The 22,869-nt window shown below is 39.5% G+C and overlaps 1 protein-coding gene across 1 annotated transcript in view; it reads right to left on the bottom strand.

The window, feature by feature from the left end:
* Window positions 1-996: 996 nt before the first annotated feature.
* The window catches only part of LAMA2 (laminin subunit alpha 2), a 610,905-nt gene continuing 589,032 nt past the window's right edge, over window positions 997-22,869 (bottom strand). The window contains exons 59-65 of the mRNA XM_089921992.1: window positions 21,141-21,253; window positions 20,631-20,820; window positions 18,537-18,692; window positions 15,835-15,988; window positions 13,257-13,387; window positions 4,235-4,457; window positions 997-2,701 (exon numbers count right to left, since the gene is read on the bottom strand). Coding sequence (XP_089778118.1) covers window positions 2,544-2,701; window positions 4,235-4,457; window positions 13,257-13,387; window positions 15,835-15,988; window positions 18,537-18,692; window positions 20,631-20,820; window positions 21,141-21,253 — 1,125 coding nt within the window. The 3' untranslated portion in view covers window positions 997-2,543. The remainder of the gene's footprint in view (window positions 2,702-4,234; window positions 4,458-13,256; window positions 13,388-15,834; window positions 15,989-18,536; window positions 18,693-20,630; window positions 20,821-21,140; window positions 21,254-22,869) is intronic.

Genomic DNA, 22,869 nt, shown 5'->3' with positions numbered 1-22,869 from the left:
TGGTGATTTGGGGCTGAAATCTGCTCTGTTCCTTACTTTCCTTTGTCAGCAGTGTTCACCATGGCAACTTCAATAAAACTCCCCTCACAAATGTTTTTCTTCTAGAGTGCAAAGCACCTTTTTAAAGAAGGCCGACAACCTGGTAGGAATGGGTGTTCAGAAAAAATCAAATGAAAAGTATTCTGCTTTCTTTATGATTGCTGTAGGCGGCAGGAGGTGAAGACATTATACAGGGGATAAAGTTGGGTGAAAAAAGCATTTTACCTTGTTTTGAAATAAAAATTGTTTTTTTTTGAGGTATAAAATTAATTTAAAATATGTTAGAGAAACTTTTCCCTTTCATAACATTTCTTTATTTCTCACCTTAGAATTTGGACAAGCTTTGTCCATACAAATTCATGAGCCACTTTCGAATGTGGATTTTGTATGGACAACTTTAGCCAATTACCTGATTTAGTGAAAGCTGCTTGGGTCCAGATCCATTTCTTGGGACTACTTTGGTAAACTTAACTAATGTGGGATTTTGAGCACACCATTAAATCTCCCTGGGTGCCTTAGAATCACATTAGAATAAAGTGGAAATGTTTCGAAAATACCAATGCTAGGGCCTTACCCAGAGATTATATTTTAAGGTCTAGGTGATACTCAGATGTAAGATTTTTTTCTTTTTTCTTTTTAAGTACCCAAGGCAATTTTAATGTCTAGCTAGACTTAAGAATCACTATATTTATTGATCTCAAAGAATCCTTCCAACTACACCTTTCTAAGGCACTGATGTACAACTTGACTCCGGCAGGGCTTGACTCTGATAGGAGTGCCGATTAAGTGCCTTTGCTTTCAAATTTATGTATCTTTTGTTTCAAGATTCAGGAAAGAATGGCATTAGCTTTTAATTTAGTAGCCTAGCATCTTTATTCCTGCTTATCTATTCATTATCCAGAATAAGCCCAAAAGTCATGTCAGTGTCCAGTGCAGAAGTAATACCTTCACTTTCAAAACACATTGGTTTTCAAAGGATTTTATTGCTTAGAGGTTGGTCAAAAGGCATTAACTAGATACAATATTACATTATTTTTTTCTGTGTGTGAAAATGGCCAAGACAAAGTTAACAGCAGATTTTTCAAATGACTCCGTAATTCTTTGTTGCCACAGCGGATAACTTTTCTCTTTAGAACAGTGGGTCTCAATCCTGATGGCACTTCAGAATTGCCTGGGAAGCTTTTTCAAAATCTTCATGCTTAGGCTATCAGAATCGCTGGACCAGGCACCAGTTCTTTGAAAGCTTGCCTGGTAATTACAAAATGGAGCCAGGGCTGAGAACTGCTTGCTCTAGAATGAAGTTGTGTGGACAAATCGGGTCAAGCAACTGGCCGGTGATGAAATGCTAAGAGTGTGTTAGCCATCTCCTTGATTAGAAACAGCACCTCCTTTTCCCCTGCGGATAACACTGTCAGAGATGATTATTCTTCTTTTGCTAAAATTACCACTGTGAGGAAAATCTATTCCTTTAAATGTTCAGCATTATTAGACTACAACTATTTCTACTGAAGGTGGCAAATGAAACGTTTCCTTAAGTTGATGAATAAAATCTAGGCCTGTCTTCTCACAGATCCCTTTGAAGATGATTGAAATAGTGGGTAAAAGAAGGAGAAAACACTGCAGTTTTTCAGGAAATTAATTTGTTAGGTTAAATTGCAACTCAGAAAGACCCAATGGTGTGTGCCTTTTAAGTTTCAGCTTTGTTGTTTCCTCACAGGTAAAAACTGCATTTCAGCATTATTTCTCTGTGATTTTCCTCTGTAAATTGTGATAGTCACTGGAAACTTAAAAGAGTCCAGAGCCTCAGTACTGTAGTATCAAATGTGTGCTAAATTGTCATTCTGGAGCTTGGTTCTGGTGTCTCCCCAAAGCCTATAAATCATCATCGAACAAACAAATCAAGTAATTAAGCTCTCTGGCCTGAATCTGATCTATACTCGCCACCTTAAGCCTAAAAAGGTATCCATTCATGTAGCTAGTTAAATCCTCCAATAATGAATCTGGATCAGGGAAATGACTTGCTAATGCTTTTCGCAAACACGGGGAAAGGGAGCTCATTTCCTCCCATCACACACCCGAAACCCACTGTGTTTTCAGTGGCCCGACAGAAAGCCAAAGCTGACGTACATGGAAAAAGGATGACAGAAGTATTAATAGGAGTTAGTAAAAAAAAGTGTTGCCTTCACAAATTACATCTGAGCTCTTCTTGAGATGACTCCAGGGCATGTTGCAAATTCAACAATTTATGATCAGTTGCCTTTTATCCTTAAAATCACGCAAGACAAGCAATTATTTAGAATGCAGTAAATGGTTTAATATTTATGGACTTGAGAAAGAACTTGAATTAAAATTCAGTCTGGGATCTGAATTAGCACCCTCAGAATACAGAAGGAATTTAATACGCATGCACAAATTAGTTTTAATAACATACATAAGTAAAATACATTTGTTTTACTTGATACGGTTGTTTTGGAGGACCCTTCTTGAAGTTGAACTTATTTTTATTAGTTGGCTGGGCATGATACAGGTTGAACACCCCTTAGTTCCAGGGCCTTGACAAAATTCACCTCCAATGGCTTTCCCATGCCTTTGGTGAGCCTTAGGGATCGGATGCAACCTCGGAAACGAATGTTGGTTGTCAGGCCAAACTGGTTGAGGCCCTCTGAAAAACCAAGCAAGGAGGGCTCAGTTTTGAAATTCAGCTGCTATGTTAAGAGCATGCTTCAAAGTCAGCTGTTAGCTTAAGATGCAATTGGAATGCTATTTTACGTAAAGTTAGTGATTTTGTTCTTAGCTTTACTAACAGTTAAACTGGTAGAGAAACATCAACTTTTTTATAGTTATGTATTATGAAATATGGAGACATCTATAATTACACATTTGAAGACATCAAAGAATTTGGTTTGGAAGGGACAAGTTTACAGTTGTGAATTAAAATTATTAAATTTTATTTAATGAACCAAAGTAACTGATCAAATACTTTAAGTACTGAATTAGGACATGGACTTTTAATGGTGACTTTATTACTTTCTTCCATTGTAAAGATAAATCCCAAATGGTTAAGTTTGTTGTGAACTCACACAAAATCTTTCTCTTCTTAAGGAGAGGGTCCCTTCTTTTAGCAGGCCTACTAGGTGCTAAGATCCCATTTCGTAGACTGTAAATGGAGAAGTATATTACCTCCTTCATAACACCTTGGGGTTTGTCCTGATTGAAGCAGGAGATATTTTCTTTTTCTTTTTGTCCCCGAAATTTTTTTTTTTTTTTTTTGTCTGCGCCATGAGGCATGCAGGATTCTAAGTTCTCCGAGCCACCAGGGATCGAATCCATGCCCTCTACAGTGGAAGCACAGAGTCCTAACCACTGGACTGCCAGGGAATTCCCAGAAGGAGATATTTTCCAAAACCCAGGAGCAATTTTGGAAAGAGGAACTCAGAATTGGTCCCCATGACTTCTGTATCTTTTCCATCATTCACTGCTGCTTAATATACACTTTGCTTGTTTTGTTAAGGAGAGGAGCTCTATGTAAACGGGGACAAAGGTTTCTCTGGCCAAAATACTGAAAGACCATTCCAGCAGTCTGTATTACTACAGTATTTATTAAGAGGCTCTTGGCTTACTTCTTATCAAGTTGGGCACTCTTGTTTATAGGCACTTTGGGTAACTCTCTGTGGTTCACATGCTATATTTAATGTGCTGGAGAGGTATTTTTGAATGCAGATTTAGTGCTTGGGTTTCTTTGTAATATAAACTCTATAATAGCCTAAGGGGGAAATTAGCTGTGTTTAACCCAATGATTTCCAGAACTTGAGGAAATAAGTTCCATAACATTTAATGATTCCTCTGGTATATTAATTTTTAAAAAATGAGAAAGAACACCGATTCTGGCCCTGATTGCTGTTAAATGCCTCATATCTTTATAAGCCAAATGCATTTCCTCTAGCCTCCATCTCCCACGAATGAAATTTTGGAGGCAATCATGAAAAGTTCAGTCCCATGTGGTTTATATAAGTAAAATGCTCATTTTACACACTAGAAATGTCAGATAATGTATTATTTATTGGAGCAGATTCTAAAGCTAGGAAGCAAGTATACTTAAGCACACATTCTTAAACGTATTTATAGAATATAAATGTGTTCAAAACCACTAACAAAACAGAGCAAAGATATTCTTGCTGGGGTAGGCAACACTCACCTGGGAACCCTCCAACAAACACGGGGTCATTTGTATCAGCGGATGTAGATGCTCGATTTGGGCTCTGGGCTTCCACCTGGTTCCCATCTACTGTCAGCTCGATTCGGTGCCTGACCTTGTTGGCCGTGACTTTATGCCACTGTCCGTCACACAAATGCCCTGGGATCCCAGCATCATAGACAGCAGTGAATCGGCCGGCGCCATTGTCCACATGAAACATAAGCTAGAAAGCAGGAAATTGAACAGCCACAGATGGTTTCATTGGAAGGGGGTCATGGTGGTTCACAGAGTAAAAATTATCTCTAGAAAAGTCATTAGCTGAAATAGTTTTAAATGAATAACTTAGGCATATTAAATTAAAAAAAAAACTTGACAGAAATTAAAATGCAGATTTAATGACCAGAAGTCACAAATTATGCTCTTTACTTTCGGACATTGTTGGGAGCAATAGGCAAGACGTATGAGGCTGGTAATAAATAACTCTGCTTTCAGAAAATGTGAAATACAATTTGAGGCCAGGTGACAAAAAAAGGATGTAGTATACATTGGGAAAAATTCTACCACAGATCTTTTTAGAGTGTGGGAGTTCTTAGGAATCTGGTTTACAAATTCATTTGAAAGGATGATTTTTTTTTTTTAATTTAAGATTTTGATGTTTTAATTGTATATTTTTTCCTTCACGGAATCTATTTTATATATAGGATTGAGAGTTACATAAATTACATTTTGGGGCAAGTTTCATGTCACAGTTACCAAAGACTTTGAGCCAGAAGGCCAGTTCAATTCTTAACAATGAAGAACTTAGACTAGGATTTCTTGTCTAAATGAGAAAAATCTGTTTTTAGTAACACAGAATGGGCCCTGAAACTTGAGATTGCAGAATTCTTTTGAAGCTGATGAAGAAAAGAAACATATTGAAACATTAAAAACAGTCAGTTTGGCAAAACATTTGACAAGGTAAAAGAAAAGAAATAGGGGTTTTAAAAAGAAGATTAAAAGTGCAAGTATTTAGGTGAAAAGTTTGTAAACTATACAGTGATGTAAATATTAGTTAAGATTTTGCTATATTCGGTGAAATTTGTAACAAGGGAATTTGGCATATAAAAAGAGCTTGGTGAGAAATCCATATGCATTGTGATGGAACTCGACACCCTGACAAGTTGCAGGGAACTGTGGTTATAATCAGGTGAAGAGCAACACTGACAAGATGCATTGAAACTGTGTGTTGAAAATCTGGCAAAACTATTATTTTTTTTTTTTACATCTTTATTGGAGTATAATTGCTTTACAATGGTGTGTTAGTTTCTGCTTTATAACAAAGTGAATCCAGTTATACATATACATATGTTCCCACATCTCTTCCCTCTTGCATCTCCCTCCCTCCCACCCTCCCTATCCCACCCCTCTAGGTGGTCACAAAGCACCCCTGAGCTGATCTCCCTGTGCTATGCAGATGCTTCCCACTAGCTATCTACCTTACGTTTGGTAGTGTATATATGTCCATGCCACTCTCTCACCTTGTCACAACTTACCCTTCCCCCTCCCCATATCCTCAAGTCCATTCTCTAGTAGGTCTGTGTCTTTATTCCTGTCTTACCCCTAGGGTTTTAATGACATTTTTTTCCCTTAAATTCCATATATATGTGTTAGCATACGGTATTTGTATGACAGACTCTAGGTCCATCGACCTCATTATAAATAGCTCAATTTCGTTTCTTTTTATGGCTGAGTAATATTCCATTGTATATATGTGCCACATCTTCTTTATCCATTCATCCGATGATGGACACTTAGGTTGTTTCCATCTCCTGGCTATTGTAAATAGAGCTGCAATGAATATTTTGGTACATGACTCTTTTTAAATTATGGTTTTCTCAGGGTATATGCCCGGTAGTGGGATTGCTGGGTCATACGGTAGTTCTATTTGTAGTTTTTTAAGGAACCTCCATACTGTTCTCCATAGTGGCTGTACCAATTCACATTCCCACCAGCAGTGCAAGAGTGTTCCCTTTTCTCCACACCCTCTCCAGCATTTATTGTTTGTAGATTTTTTGATGATGGCCATTCTGACTGGTGTGAGATGATATCTCATTGTAGTTTTGATTTGCATTTCTCTAATGATTAATGATGTTGAGCATTCTTTCATGTGTTTCTTGGCAGCCTGTATATCTTCTTTGGAGAAATGTCTATTTATGTCTTCTGCCCATTTTTGGATTGGGTTGTTTTTTTTTTTTCTTATTGAGCTGCATGAGCTGCTTGTAAATTTTGGAGATTAATCCTTTGTCAGTTGCTTCATTTGCAAATATTTTCTCCCATTCTAAGGGTTGTCTTTTGGTCTTGTTTATGGTTTCCTTTGCTGTGCAAAAGCTTTGAAGTTTCATTAGGTCCCATTTGTTTATTTTTGTTTTTATTTCCATTTCTCTAGGAGGTGGGTCAGAAAGGATCTTGCTGTGATTTATGTCCTAGAGTGTTCTGCCTGTGTTTTCCTCTAAGAGTTTGATAGTTTCTGGCCTTACATTTAGGTCTTTAATCCATTTTGAGCTTATTTTTGTGTATGGTGTTAGGAAGTGATCTAATCTCATACTTCTACATGTACCTGTCCAGTTTTCCCAGCACCACTTATTGAAGAGGCTGTCCTTTCTCCACTGTACATTCCTGCCTCCTTTATCAAAGATAAGGTGACCATATTTGTGTGGGTTTATCTCTGGGCTTTCTATCCTGTTCCATTGATCTATCTTTCTGTTTTTGTGCCAGTACCATACTGTCTTGATTACTGTAGCTTTGTAGTATAGTCTGAAGTCAGGGAGCCTGATTCCTCCAGCTCCGTTTTTCATTCTCAAGATTGCTTTGGCTATTCGGGGTCTTTTGTGTTTCCATACAAATTGTGAAATTTTTCGTTCTAGTTCTGTGAAAAATGCCAGTGGTAGTTAGATAGGGATTGCATTGAATCTGTAGATTGCTTCGGGTAGTAGAGTCATTTTCACAATGTTGATTCTTCCAATCGAAGAACAATGGTATATCTCTCCATCTATTTGTATCATCTTTAATTTCTTTCATCAGTGTCTTATAATTTTCTGCATACAGGTCTTTTGTCTCCTTAGGTAGGTTTATTCCTAGATATTTTATTCTTTTCGTTGCAGTGGTAAATGGGAGTGTTTTCTTGATTTCACTTTCAGATTTTTCATCATTAGTGTATAGGAATGCCAGAGATTTCTGTGCATTAATTCTGTATCCTGCTACTTTACCAAATTCATTGATTAGCTCTAGTAGTTTTCTGGTAGCATCTTTAGGATTCTCTATGTATAGTATCATGTCATCTGCAAACAGTGACAGCTTTACTTCTTCTTTTCCGATTTGGATTCCTTTTATTTCCTTTTCTTCTCTGATTGCTGTGGCTAAAACTTCCAAAACTATGTTGAATAAGAGTGGTGAGAGTGGCCAACCTTGTCTTGTTCCTGATCTTAGTGGAAATGCTTTCAGTTTTTCACCACTGAGGACGATGTTGGCTGTGGGTTTGTCATATATGGCCTTTATTGTGTTGAGGAAAGTTCCCTCTATGCCTACTTTCTGCAGGGTTTTTATCATAAATGGGTGTTGAATTTTGTCAAAAGAGATGACCATATGGTTTTTCTCCTTCAGTTTCTTAATATGGTGTATCACGTTGATTGATTTGCGTGTACTGAAGAATCCTTGCATTCCTGGAACAAACCCCACTTGATCATGGTGTATGATCTTTTTAATGTGTTGTTGGATTCTGTTTGCTAGTATTTTGTTGAGGAGTTTTGCATCTGTGTTCATCAGTGATATTGGCCTGTAGTTTTCTTTTTTGTGACATCCTTGTCTGGTTTTGGAATCAGGGTGATGGTGGCCTCATGGAATGAGTTTGGGAGTGTTCCTCCCTCTACTATATTTTGGAAGAGTTTGAGAAGGATAGGTGTTAGCTCTTCTCTAAATGTTTGATAGAATTTGCCTGTGAAGCCATCTGATCCTGGGCTTTTGTTTGTTGGAAGATTTTTAATCACAGTTTCCATTTCAGTGCTTGTGATTGGTCTGTTCATATTTTCTATTTCTTCCTGATTCAGTCTTGGCAGGTTGTGCATTTCTAAGAATTTGTCCGTTTCTTCCAGGTTGTCCATTTGATTGGCATAGAATTGCTTGTAGTAGTCTCTTAGGATGATTTGTATTTCTGCAGTGTCAGTTGTTACTTCTCCTTTTTCATTTCTAATTCTATTGATTTGAGTCTTCTCCCTTTTTTTCTTGATGAGTCTGGCTAATGGTTTATCAATTTTGTTTATCTTCTCAAAGAACCAGCTTTTAGTTTTATTGATCTTTGCTATCGTTTCCTTCATTTCTTTTTCCTTTCTTTCTGAACTGATCTTTATGATTTCTTTCCTTTTGCTAACTTTGGGGTTTTTTGTTCTTCTTTCTCTAATTGCTTTAGGTGCAAGGTTAGGTTGTTTATTTGAGATGTTTCCTGTTTCTTAAGGTAGGATTGTATTGCTATAAACTTCCCTCTTAGAACTGCTTTTGCTGCATCCCATAGGTTTTGAGTCGTCGTGTCTCCATTGTCATTTGTTTCGAGTCGTCGTGTCTCCATTGTCATTTGTTTCTCGGTATTTTTTGATTTCCTCTTTGATGTCTTCAGTGATCACTTAGTTATTAAGTAGTGTATTGTTTAGCCTCCATGTGTTTGTATTTTTTACAGATCATTTCCTGTAATTGATATCTAGTCTCATAGCATTGTGGTCGGAAAAGATACTTGATACAATTTCAATTTTCTTAAATTTACCAAGGCTTGATTTGTAACCCAAGATATGGTCTATCCTGGAGAATGTTCCATGAGCACTTGAGAAAAATGTGTATTCTGTTGTTTTTGGATGGAATGTCCTATAAATATCAATTAAGTCCATCTTGTTTAATGTATCATTTAAAGCTTGTGTTTCCTTACTTATTTTCATTTTGGATGATCTGTCCCTTGGTGAAAGTGGGATGTTAAAGTCCCCTACTATGAAAGTGTTACTGTCAATTTCCCCTTTTATGGCTGTTAGTATTTGCCTTATGTATTGAGGTGTTCCTATGTTGGGTGCATAAATATTTACAATTGTTATATCTTCTTCTTGGATCGATCCCTTGATCATTATGTAGTGTCCTTCTTTGTCTCTTTTAATAGTCTTTATTTTAAAGTCTATTTTGTCTGATATGAGAATTGCTACTCCAGCTTTCTTTTGGTTTCCATTTGCATGGAGTATCTTTTTCCATCCCCTCACTTTCAGTCTCTATGTGTCCCTAGGTCTGAAGTGGGTCTCTTGTAGACAGCATATATATGGGTCTTGTTTTTGTATCCATTCAGCCAGTCTGTGTCTTTTGGTGTGAGCATTTAATTCATTTACATTTAAGGTAATTATTGATATATATGTTCCTATTCCCATTTTCTTAATTGTTTTGGCTTTGTTATTATAGGTCTTTTCCTTCTCTTGTGTTTCTTGCCTAGAGAAGTTCCTTTAGCATTTGTTGTTGAGCTGGTTTGGTGGTGCCGAACTCTCTCAGCTTTTGCTTGTCTGTAAAGGTTTTAATTTCTCCATCAAATCTGAATGAGATCCTTGCTGGGTAGAGTAATCTTGGTTGTAGGTTTTCCTCCTTCATCACTTTAAATATGTCCTGCCAGTCCCTTCTGGCTTGCAGAGTTTCTGCTGGAAGATACGCTGTTAACCTTATGGGGATTCCCTTGTGTGTTATTTGTTGTTTTTCCCTTGCTGCTTTTAATATGTTTTCTTTGTATTTAATTTTTGACAGTTTGATTAATATGTGTCTTGACGTGTTTCTCCTTGGATTTATCCTGTATGGGACTTTCTGTGCTTCCTAGACTTGATTAACTATTTCCTTTCCCATATTAGGGAAGCCTTCAACTATAATCTCTTCCAATATTTTCTCAGTCCCTTTCTTTTTGTCTTCTTCTTTTGGAACCCCTATAATTCGAATGTTGGTGCATTTAATGTTGTCCCAGAGGTCTCTGAGACTGTTCTCTGTTCTTCTTATTCTTTTTTCTTTATTCTGCTCTGCAGTAATTATTTCCACTACTTTATCTTCCAGGTAACTTGCCTGTTCTTCTGCCTCAGTTATTCTGCTATTGACCCCTTCTAGAGTATTTTTAATTTCATTTATTGTGTTGTTCATCGTTGCTTGTTTCATCTTTAGTTCTTCTAGGTCCCTGGTGAATGTTTCTTTCATTTTCTCTATTCTATTTCCAAGATTTTGGATCATCTTTACTATCATTATTCTGAATTCTTTTAAAGGTACACTGCCTATTTCCTCTTCATTTGTTAGGTCTGGTGGGTTTTTACCTTGTGCCTTCATCTGCTGTGTGGTTTTCTGTCTTCTCATTTTGCTTATCTTACTGTGTTTGGGGTCTCCTTTTCATAGGCTGCAGGTTCATAGTTCCCATTGTTTTTGGTGTCTCTCCCCAGTGGCTAAAGTTGGTTCAGTAGGTTGTGTAGGCTTCCTGGTGGAGGGGACTAGTGCCTGTGTTCTGGTGGATGAGGCTGGAGCTTGTCTTTCTGGTGGGTACGTCCACGTCTGGTGGTGTGTTTTGGGATGTCTGTGGACTTATTATGATTTTCGGCAGCCTCTCTGCTAATGGGTGGGGTTGTGTTCCTGTCTTGCTAGTTGTTTGGCATAGGGTGTCCAGCACTGTAGCTTGCTGGTCGTTGAGTGAAGCTGGGTGTTGGTGTTGAGATGGAGATATCTGGGAGATTTTCGCCGTTTGATATTACGTGGAGCTCGGACGTCTCTTGTGGACCAGTGTCCTGGAGTTGGCTCTCCCACTTCAGAGGCACAGCACTGACTCCTGGCTGCAGCACCAAGAGCCTTTCATCCACACGGCTCAGAATAAAAGGGAGAAAAAGTAGGAAGAAAGAGGATAAAAGAAAAGAAAATAAAGGTAAAATAAAATAAAGTTATTAAAATAAAAAAATAGTTATTAAGAAAAAATTTTTTTTAAAAATGTAAAAAAAAACAAAAAACACGGACGGATAGAACTCTAGGACAAATGGTGAAAGCAAAGCTCTATAGACAAAATCTCACACAGAAGCATATACATACACACTCACAAAAAGAGAAAAGGGGGAAAAATAATAAATCTTGCTCTCAAAGTCCAACTCCTCAATTTGGGATGATTCGTTGTCTATTCATGTATTCCACAGATGCAGGTACATCAAGTTGATTGTGGAGATTTAATCCGCTGCTCCTGAGGCTGCTGGGAGAGATTTCCCTTTCTCTTCTTTGTTCTCACAGCTCCTAGGGGCTCAGCTTTGGATTTAGCCCCGCCTCTGCGTGTAGGTCGCCTGAGGGCGTGTGTTCTTCGCTCAGACAGGACGGGGTTAAAGGAGCCGCTGATTCGGGGGCTCTGGCTCACTCAGGCTGGGGGGAGGGAGGGGCGCGGAGTGCGGGGCGAACCTGCGGCGGCAGAGTCCGGCGTGACGTTGCACCAGCCTGAGGCGCGCCGTGCGTTCTCCCGGGGAAGTTCTCCCTGCATCCCGGGACCCTGGCTGTGGCGGGCTGCACAGGCTTCCCGGAAGGGTGATGTGGATATTGACCTGTGCTCGCACACAGGCTTCTTGGTGGCGGCAGCAGCAGCCTTGGCGTCTCATGCCCGTGTCTGGGGTCCGCGCTTTTAGCCGCGGCTCGCGCCCGTCTCTGGAGCTCCTTTAAGCAGCGCTCTTAATCCCCTCTCCTCGCCCACCAGGAAACGAAGAGGGAAGAAAAAGTCTCTTGCCTCTTCGGCAGCTCCAGACTTTTTTTTTTCCTGTCAGTCAAAACTATTAAGTGTTGCTTATTCCCCCTTTTTGTCTCTGTGCTCCTGGATCTTTTTGCTTTACTGCCTTTGAGGATGGTTTGAAGACTGAGAGGAAGGAGGTAAGAGGATAAGGAAAGCGTATTTTAGGTCAGTGTGTGGTTTTTCTTCTTGGGAGGCAACGGCACCCTAGGATTGGAAATGTGAACAGAGCTGAAGTATGATTCCTGTTGCAAAGGCAAATAGGAAACTTGTGAAATTGCTTGCTTTGCCTTCTTCTTTTTACCTGTGTCCTATAGTACAAAGTACATGAAAACTGGTTATCTCACTGCAGGTAGGGACAGAAAAGGCAGTTAGAATTAGATTATCCATTGTGAGCAAACCGGCACAATACTTTATATTCTACTAATATAACTTTATTATAAATTTGTTCTATTGTGCAATGGTATGTGGATGCTTTTAAATAAATTGAGCAATCAATATGTCAGCTAGACATCTTCATTTCTGAGAGGTGCCTACCCTGTTATAAGAGGCAAAGACTGATTTTAGACAATCTAAGCCCTTTTTTCCCCCACTGGAATTGATAGCTTCATAGAGCATGTATTCATAAAGAGGAGAATAACTTTACTTTTAACCACACAGTAACTAGCTTGAGATCCAAAACCACTTCGGCCATTATTAGCATAGTTGGCTTACCGTAGAATTAGCACATTTAAAGTTTACACTTGTCTACAAAATAAGTGTGTTGAAAACGCACAAGAATTGAGATAATCCAGAAGGATGAAAAGATCCAATCTAGCTTTCTCCCAACAAAGACAAGAGCAGGGCTTCAAAATAGAGCAGACGTAGAGAATGGACTTGAGGACACGGGGAGGGGGAAGGGTAAGCTGGGACGAAGTGAGAGAGCAGCATTGACATATACACACTACGAAATGTAAAACAGATAGCTAGTGGGAAGCAGCCGCATAGCACAGGGAGATCAGCTCAGTGCTTTGTGACCACCTAGAGGGGTGGGATAGGGAGGGTGGGTGGGAGGGAGGGAGACGGAAGAGGGAGGAGATATGAGGGTGTATGTATACATATAGCGGAGTCACTTTGTTATACAGCAGAAACTAACACACCATTGTAAAGCAATTATACTCCAATAAAGATGTTAAAAAGAAAATAGAGCTTTCTACGTGTAAACGACAATATTGTGAAGAGAGCAGAAATGCTTAGACTGCTGACGCTTACCTTTTCAGCAATCATTTCAATACCCATTCCATCCATTTTCTGGCTGCTGATTCCCAGAAGAACTCCAGTGGTTCTAGTTGTGCGGAATTCAAATTCTACAAGAAGGTCCAATCCTACTTTGAACCCATCAACTGTAAAATGAAAACATTTTTAAAAAATTGTGGATTCGAGTTTAGGAACTGTTAATTCAAATTTGTACAATGCCATGGTTTTATTAGCTTTCAATTCATGTGTTAGACAACTATAAGTTCCAGACTTTCGTATGGCCTACACCTCCACCATTTATAGTTATTGCTTATTTTCTTGGCTGCCTTCCTTCCTAGAATATAAATTCTGTGAAGGCAAGGACTTTGCCTATATTGCTCACCATTTTATTTCTGTGCTCACCAAAGTATCTGACACATGGTGGAGGTTGAATATATATTTGTTGAATGAATGAATGAACACAGACGAAGATTGACTCAAAGAATCTCGCAGCCAGGTGTGATTGTCAGAAGTCTTGTTGCTGGATGAAGTCAAGCATTTCAATGATTATTCAGTAAAATTTCACTGGGGCACTCTACATGGTACCACGATGATCTGAAAGGGCTCAAATATCCCCAGACATTTTATTTATAAAGAAAGGAATTACAAATACAATTTTGAAGGATAAGATTCTGGGACATAAATAGACTTTTCTAGTTCATCTAGTTAAGTCTTTATAATTTCCCATATTTGATTCATTGGTTTACTTAATCTTAGCAAGTATTTAAGACATGCTTCTTAGAAACAAAGTGATCCATTAAGATCAGGCTAGACTAGACCTGCATGAAATATTAGAGGAAAACTCATGGAAATTTTTTCCAGGTCTCCTATTTATTAAGCAAGAAATAAATGCTATGTGTAACCACAACTATCTCCAATGAAGGGAGGCAGCTGTTATGTGAAAGACTTTTTTCTTCTACTGAGAACCTTGATGAGTTTGAATGGACAAAGACGGGATTAGGGCAGATTTTAAGAATAAAGGGTAGAAAAAGCTGGAATTTTCTGCAAAATAAAACAATGATTTTGTTTCTGTTCCTGAAAGGAGGATAAGGAAAAGAGAGAAATAACATGAAGCCATTCAGCAGAGGATAGGGGGAATGAAGAAGCTATTAAACCCCCAGAAACTGGGTAGCTGGAAAGCTTTTAAGGACAAAGGTGTCAAAGGTTTAAATTGAAGTCGTGTATTTTCCAGTAATGTAACCTCCTCTGACCACCCAAGTCTTACATAGATTGTATTACACTGTGTGTTGAGGTGATGGCAGGAGTTATTGGAAACTGGGAAAGTGGCTAATTTTCTGGTCCAGTTTGATCTCGAACCAAAAAAGCCCAGGCAGGATGGTAAGTTAATCTCTTAACTGCAGAAGTTGAAGCTGAAGCTTGCCATCAATTTGACGAAGCTAATGCCAGCTATCTGAATTTGCAGAAAACTTGAGAAAAGCTTTGGGCTTTCACAGAACATGGAATTTGGGGTTCAACATAACCTCCAACATTTCAATATTTAACATATCCTGTGTTTCTCTGTTTTCTGCTTCTGCACAGGGGAAATTTCCCATGTATCCCCTGTTGGAGGGCCCTGCTCTTCCGTCTCCAACCTTTGCATGTGTGTTCAACTCATCTTTTAAACCTACCTCAAATGTCAATTCCTCCATAAAACCTTTCCTGATTTCCCCAAATTAATGTTTCCTTAAAATATCCACAGAACCTTGTTTGTGTGTCTTCTACAGTTTCTAGTTATTTTTTACTTGTCTTCTTGTGATTTCGGAGCATAAAGAATCTTATCTATTGATAGCATGTTCTTGAAGGAAGGGAATGACATCTTATTTACTTCTGTTTCGCATGTTAACGTCTACATATTATGTACTCATTAATTTTTTTCTAACCAGCAAATGCATGTTCCTATGGTAACCATAGGACTGATTCTATCTTAGAGTATGTTAATGTCAGATTTTTTTGTTATTATGTACAAGTGATTTCATATTTTTTCTTTCCAAATTGTACATTCACTGTCAGTGATCCAGACCTGTGCTGAAAATGCTCACTGGAACGGGGGGAGATACTTAAAGAAAGTCAGGGAAAGGTGCCAGTCATCATCTCCATCAGCAAGAAATGGGCACCAGTGCGTGTGCATTGCGTGTGAGGGGAGAGCATGAAATGGAGCCTTGCAAGGAACTGAAGAGAGGAAGCAAGGAAAATGCTGTCTCATCTCCAGAAAGAAAGGTAGATGGGGAAAACTAGAAAGTAGATACATTACATAATATAAACATATGAACCTTCTTGTAGAATTACATTTATTTTGCTATTATTGATCTCCAGGGAAGGAGATGGAATAAACTCGCCAGATAGCCTTTTACTTTATTTCTTCTATTAGTTCTTATCAGAATTGGACGTATTAATCTTTAAGAGGCTTTTTTTATTACTTCTAAAAGTTTTTATTTCTGGTTTAAACAAAGGATGCTAGTTTCAGACCCCAGGGACTTTTATTTTCCCACACAAACAAGAAGTCAATATTTGGACCTAGTTAATATTCAACAGAAAGGACATGGAAGCACCTCACCTGCTTTGGCAAAACCCGTTCCGTCAAAATACGTTCCTTTCTGAGCATTTGCAAAACACGTCCCGACACGGTAGCTGGAGGTTGGCTGTTCAAGATCAGCAGGGGCTTCTGCCATCTGAAGATTCCTGATGCAGCCATCAATGCTGTAGGTCACCTAAACATTCAGGTCAGAAGAAGCACATATCGGGTTTTAGCAGAAGTTTGCCTTTATGTGGAATGCAGTCATTGGTAGGGGGTTCTGTGTGTGTAAACATCTGCCGATTGTCCTAGGCCATCTCCAAAACTGCCTGGATCGGCACCATCAGCCCAGGCTTCAGAACACAGGTGCAGAGAATCCGGTGTTGTGCTTCGCAACTAAGACAGCGGTCCCCATCCCCCGGGCGGCGGACTGGCCTGTTAGGAGCCGGGCCGCACAGCAGGAGGTGAGGGGCGGGCGAACGAGCGAAGCTTCATCTGTATTTACAGCTGTTCCACATCGCTCGCATTACCACCTGAGCTCCGTCTCCTGTCAGCATTATGGTGAGTTGTATAATTATTTCATCATATATTACAATGTAATAATAATAGAAATAAAGTGCACGATAAATGTAATGCGCTTGAATCATCCCCAAACCATCTCCCCTGCCCCACGGTCCGTGGAAAAATTGTCTTCCACGAAACTGGTCCCTGGTGCCAAAAAGGTTGGGGACCGCTGAACTAGGATGTATCTAGCCTGGAATATGATTGTTTTGATATTCTAAATACTGCACACTACGTCTCTAGTGGGACCACTGGTTTGACAGACTCTGGGCCCCTATGGAAATTGTAACTTTTAATTAGTCTCTTATGTTTCTATTTCATGTTTCTAGTAAGTTTATTAACCTTACTATATGTACATTTTTTTCACAATCTATGTTCAAATTCTACTTGAAAAGATAATTAGGTTCGGTTCAGTGCTTCTTCCTTATGAAAATCTAAGGAAAGCAGTGGATACTTCCCTAAGAAAATGCACATACACATGAAACTTGAAAGCTTGCATGACACATTCAAAGTTTAGGGATTTTTAGAAAGAAATCAATCCTACTCTGCTTCATTATATTTCATCTGGGTTAAGGGATGCAAGTTAATCACTCTTGCGACTCTCTGTTCAGAGACTCTCACTTTGATTGGCCTACGTAGCACAGCCAATAGCTGTGAAGGGGAAGTAATACTGATCATCCACAAGAGGAGCCAAATACTGAGAATTGTAACCATCATGAACAATTGTCTTTGATGAAGAACGATGCTGCATCGTCACGTGTTCTGATTTGAGCACAGAAATGAACCACACTCGTGTGGAGTGCATTTTCTAAAAACACTAATCCCCTGTGCTTCTTAAAAGAGTGCTTTCCAAAGCCAACCAGGACACATGGTCTGACAAAAAATTATTTTGTGAATACTGATTTACAAAATTTGTGAGAACTTTAAATTCTGACTCCAGTATTGGATAACAGTACTCTAGATCAGGGATCCCCAATCCCCATGGTACTGGTCTGTGGCCTGTTAGGAACTGGGCCGCACGGCGGGAGGTGAGGGGTGGGAGAGTGAGTGAAGCTTCATCTGTATTTACAGCCGCTCCCCATTGCTTGCATTTCTGCCTGAGCTCCGCCTCCTGTCAGATCAGCGGCGGCATTAGATTCTCATAGGAGTGCGAACCCTACTGCGAACTGTGCATGCGAGGGATCTAGGTTGCACGCTCCTTAAGAGAATCTAATGCCTGATGATCTGAGGTGGAGCTGAGGCAGTGATGCTAGCACTGGGGAGCGGCTGCAAATGCAGATTATCATTAGCAGAGAGGTCTAACTGCACAGAGACCATAATAAATCAGTTGTTTGCAGACTCACATCAAAGCCCTAACAGTGAGTGGCAAGTGACAATGAAGCTGCATCTTACGGAGTAGACTGGACATAAGCAACACGCTTTGGGTGTCACTGTCTCCCATCACCCCCAGATGGGACCATCTAGTTGCAGGAAAACAAGCTCAGGGCTCCCACTGATTCTGCATTATGGTGAGTTGTATAATTATTTCATTATATGTTACAAGGTAATAATAATAGAAATGAAGTGCACAATAAATGTAATGTGCTTGAATCATCCCGAAACCACCCTGTGCCACTCCACCTCCCCGCCCCGGGTCTGTGGAAAAACTGTCTTCCACAAAACCGGTCCCTGGTGCCAGAAAGGTTGGGGATCACTGCTCTAGATACTGCATCTCTCAATATTTGCTAAATCTCTAGTCCCGAAACAATACCATCAATATCATCATTATCACCTTCCTTGTTGTCTTAGTGCTTTCTGTATACTTGGTATTTTTCCAAGCACTTTAAGTATATTACCTCATTTAATCTTTCCATCAACCTTGCTTGTTTGGTTATTATTATTAAACTATTTTACAAAAGAGGGAACTTTTCAAAGAAAAATTAAGTAAGTTGCTCAAGATCGCACAGCTACTTAACAGTTAAGCACATATTCAAACCAAGGGAGTCTGGCTCCAGGGTCCACACGCTGTTTTGTAATATTGCCTCTCATAGTCAGATCTGTCTAGAAAATTTGTCACTTCTCAGAAAAGATGATTTCCTATTCATCTATAATTGGTCATGGGCCAATGTGACCTAATAATTCAAAATACATTCATGACTCAGGCAGCTACTTAGGCCACAAAGAAACAAATTATAGACACTCACTGGACCAATTCTTCGGGTAGTGTAGTTAATGGGTAGCCCGCCAATATACAGCATTCCCACAACATCCAGAATATCAGCTTTCTTGGGACTGATGGTTCTGTTGGAGGCACCGTCTACGTAAATAATTCCTTCTTGCTTAATTCGAATAATCTTAATCTACCAAAAGAAGAGGAGTCATTAACACCAATCATAGATAAATTTCAAATATGCAGAGTATAAAGCATAAGAACTTTTAGGATATTCCTTAGGAAAAAGTGAAACAACTTACTGAGGGCCTAATATGTGCTAAACCCGTAATATAAGTGAAATTAAATCTGTTTACAGAATGTCTCAAAGTCTGCCTTTTCCATTAGTACCATCTCCAAAAGAGGAGAGAATCTTCCTGGGTGAGTTTTAGATTGAAGACTCTTCTGTAGTAGCCAAGTGAGCATCTGTATCAAGAGGTATGCTTGTTGTAAGGAAACTTGCAGATTGAGAGCCCTGTCATGAATTAAGTGGGCTGCAAAATGCATGTCCAAATTCAAAAGGTCATTGGTTTGATTGAGCGAAGCCTGGTCTTCCCAGCACAGTTTCAGATATGCTACATCCCTCTGCTTAAGAGGCGCTTCTCGTGCAGAACTGCAGGAGTGCAGTGCATCCGGGCTGCACTGCCATTCCGGCAGCAGCTGACTAGTACAGAGTCGGGGAGGAAGATGGAAGGCTGCCTGGGCTGAAATGACAGCAGCGGATTGAATTATTTTCTGGGGCAGAGTGACATAAAAAGTGCGGAGGCTAGCTTGAGCATAAAGTCCTTGAGTCTGCATTTAGGAAAAGGAGCATGTAACCCTGTGAAATGCTGGAGTACAATAATGGTTTAAAAACGAATCTACATCAGGATTAGAGTAATTTAAGACCTTATTTTACACTGATCTATTCTGGTTTTGGAAATAACTTTCTAAAAACCTGCAAGGATGAAATCCCTCCTTAATTTGGCTACTTAGCGTAATCCCAGCCTCATTGTAGCCCAACGATATGTCCTTTTCTCAAGTGTCATATTTATTATGCTATTAGCCAGAGATGAGAATAAACCTTAATGAGAGCTCCTGCATAAAGTATTTGCTAGTCATAAGCTCGCTAGGAAATTTCTTATTTCTGGATAACAAATTAGTTGACTTTGCGTTTATATTGTATTTTTTCAGGTTCCTTGGCTTTCTATATGATACGATAAGTCCAAATATGTTAATATATAAAATCCAATATCTAATAATATCTTACTCTAAAAATTAAACATTTAATTTGTCCACCTAGGGAAGCTTTACTTGATGGGCTACCACAGGTGCACAGACAAATTCCGAGTTTTCGTTTTAATCAGGCAGTATATTATCTACTTGCAGTCATGCCAAAGAGGACAGTAAGCTGGCAGGTGAGCCTTCTGTGCCCATAATAGTACCAGCTTCTGGGTGTAAGGCCAACATTTAAAAAGTTGTTCCAGATGACTGTTGGTGGAAATGATACCCCAGAGGCCTTTAAATGTGAGGTAGCAGATTCTCAGACTCTTGGTGTGCTCAGACCACTATGGGGTGGGAGAGGGGGGGAAGGCGCAGCCATAGGGCACATTTTAGGTCGCCAGCTTTTAAGTTGGTCAAATATTATTTCATAAAGAGAGGTTATTTTAGCACTTTAAAAATAGGAAAATATAATCTTAGAATAAATATTATTCCTTTAAATTGAATACATAGAGCTTTATGATTAACACACTCCATTGTCCCATAATAATAATAATACTTACTTAGAGTATTGGAAATGTCTTCAATTGCCTGGCCCTAGTTTGTGGACAGATGTTTGGGAACCACAGATGTACAGCAATGATGGAATCTTATAGTACCATGATGAGGCATGTAAGTGGTCAACTATAAACCTACCCAGGTTTGATCACGTCTTCCTAGGTTGGGCAGTTGTATATGGCACTTACTTTATTTTTAGCCTCGGCCACATTCCAGTACCGCCAGAGTCAGTGTCTGCACTGGCAAGATAATGCTGGCACCAGGGGAATGCCGATGGCTGCCACCCAGTAACCCCCTCGTAGGGCACTGCCAATATCCTGGGGACTATTACCTTGTGCCAATGGCCATCATTGATTTTGGTGGGGATCATGGTGTTGCTGTCACCACTTCCCAAGTCATAACTGAAGTAGGGCAATCCATTTCTCAGCTGAACTGTAGCAAAATCAGCATGATTGATCCGGGCCATGTAAAAGAGCAAGCCTGATTCAGCTTGGGTTCGCACTTCAAATTCAATGGTGAGACTGTGAAATAAAAGTATGCGAAGTAAAACAGAAGAATAAGAACGTTCTTATTCTAGGATACAGTGGCATCTGATCATGGTGCTTCTTCGTAAAGGATAGCAAAACCTTTTCCAAGGTGAGGACTATCTAGGTCTGCTGAGTTCCTCAACTGGCTTCTCAGGCTCAGACAAATATTGATATAATTCTATTCTTTACAGTATTCAGTGAACTAAAAAAGCTCACCTCATTTATTAATAAATATAGTTAATTAAACTTGAATAAACAAATACTGAGTACTTCCATTTATCGGTTCTTGTCTAATATCTCAGAATAAATCATACCGGTTTTTAACTTTGGTGTCATCAAATGCAATTGCAATGTGACTGTTTCTCGAAAGCCCAAACTGTTTGCTCCCTATCAGGAGAGCTGGTTCCGATTCTGCAGCACAAGGAGCCTGTAAAATACCAAGGAGAGAAGGAACAGAGATTTTGGACTCCATTCTTTAAAAATGTAATGCTGCTGTCTAATGGTTTCTTATATTTTAGTTTAATGTTCTCACAAAATCTCATTTAAGTTCCTTAGAAATGAAAGCTGTCTCTTATTCATCTCTGTACTCTACTACATAGTAGGTACTTACTATTTATACTGCACCTTTGCATTGCCAAAGGAATGGTGCTCAAAAATATTCATTGATTAATGCATGTTTTCATTATCCTTTAAGGAAATCTATTATTTATATTTCTGAGAAAACTGGAATTTCCTTCTCACTTTTACTTCATTTATGAAGAGTTATATCGTTAGAAGATTGAACAGGGAAAATGACAAGCTTGCCACTGGGTTACAAGAGTAGCAAAATGTGTCCTTCTTGTCCTCCCCATTTCTCTCTCCCACCGGCTTACTTTTTCTTGAAAATTATCGGTGCTAGAAGGTTTCCATGAATTTAGACTTTCAAGCTGGTGTATCTCAACTTGCAAGTCAGCCCATTCAGGCTTAGCCCGTTGCTAGGCAACCCAGCACACTTTTTAATGTAACCTGCCATACACCATTTCAACTGCCACTGTTCAAAGATCAACTTCCTAGGGTGCTTACAAGGTAGAGCTCGCTGCAGGGCTAGCTTCAGAGGCAGGCTTCCTGTGTAGTCACTGAGCTTAATGCTCTGCTGTCACCATTTTGAAATTCTTAATAATTTTTGAACAAGGTACCCTGCATTTTCACTTGGCCCTGGGCCCTGCCAATTACATAGCCAGACCTGACTGGGTAGACCTTGCTTGGCTACTGTAACCCTCAGCTCAATAGTTAATCAAGGCTCCTCAAATTACCAAAACTGCAATTCCTTTCCTTGGTCTCTATTTTCACAGAAATAGCTCCAAGTACAAGCTGCTTAAGAAGTCTTTTACAACACAAAGTACATGAGAAAATAAATAACCTGCCTGCTCTCAACAACACATCTGTTTTTAAAGATCTGCACTTAATAGCTGTGGATGGGCCACTGCCCCGGTGCACGCTGACTCAGCAGAGGTTCCCAAACAGCCCAAGGCAGGCTTTCGATGCAGCTCTTCCCAGGGTGTACCTTGGAGATGACTCACCAGCGCACAGGAAATTTTTACTTGATGAGGAAAAGCCTTGCCCTCTTTTCTCTGGAGCTTAGTCAAATGGAGCACTCTGCCACAGCAGGTAAAAAGCTTTAAGTGTTTTGAAATGCTGTAAAATTGGGCTTTATGGAAGTATTTCCCTTCTTGCTTCCCAGGAGATGGTCAGTTACAAAGAGCAGACTGTGGCTGAAATTCACACAGATATGCAAAAACCCAGCGGGTAGAACAGGAACATGCTATTTATTCACACAGCTGAATGGGCCTCTCTTGGAATCAACATGTGGCACCTTTCTTATTACCCTGACTGCAAAAAGAGCCCAAATGGAAAGGCCTTGGTAGCTTAATGTCTCAGCCTTCAATGATGCTATTAATAGAACTGGGATCATTTATCAACCTCTCACAATATTTCCTGTAGAGAGGACCCTCACAACACACGTAAGTAGCCTGCAGAAATCTCGAAGAGAATCCAACCTGCTGG

This window comes from Delphinapterus leucas, chromosome 12 (genome assembly GCF_059928025.1).
Source record: "Delphinapterus leucas isolate spDelLeu-1000000601 "Yukka" chromosome 12, BTC_Dleu_Yukka2, whole genome shotgun sequence".
NCBI classification, from domain to species: Eukaryota; Metazoa; Chordata; class Mammalia; order Artiodactyla; family Monodontidae; genus Delphinapterus; species Delphinapterus leucas.
Note: the sequence above shows the minus strand (reverse complement) of the source record. Positions and strands in the feature narration are given on the sequence as shown.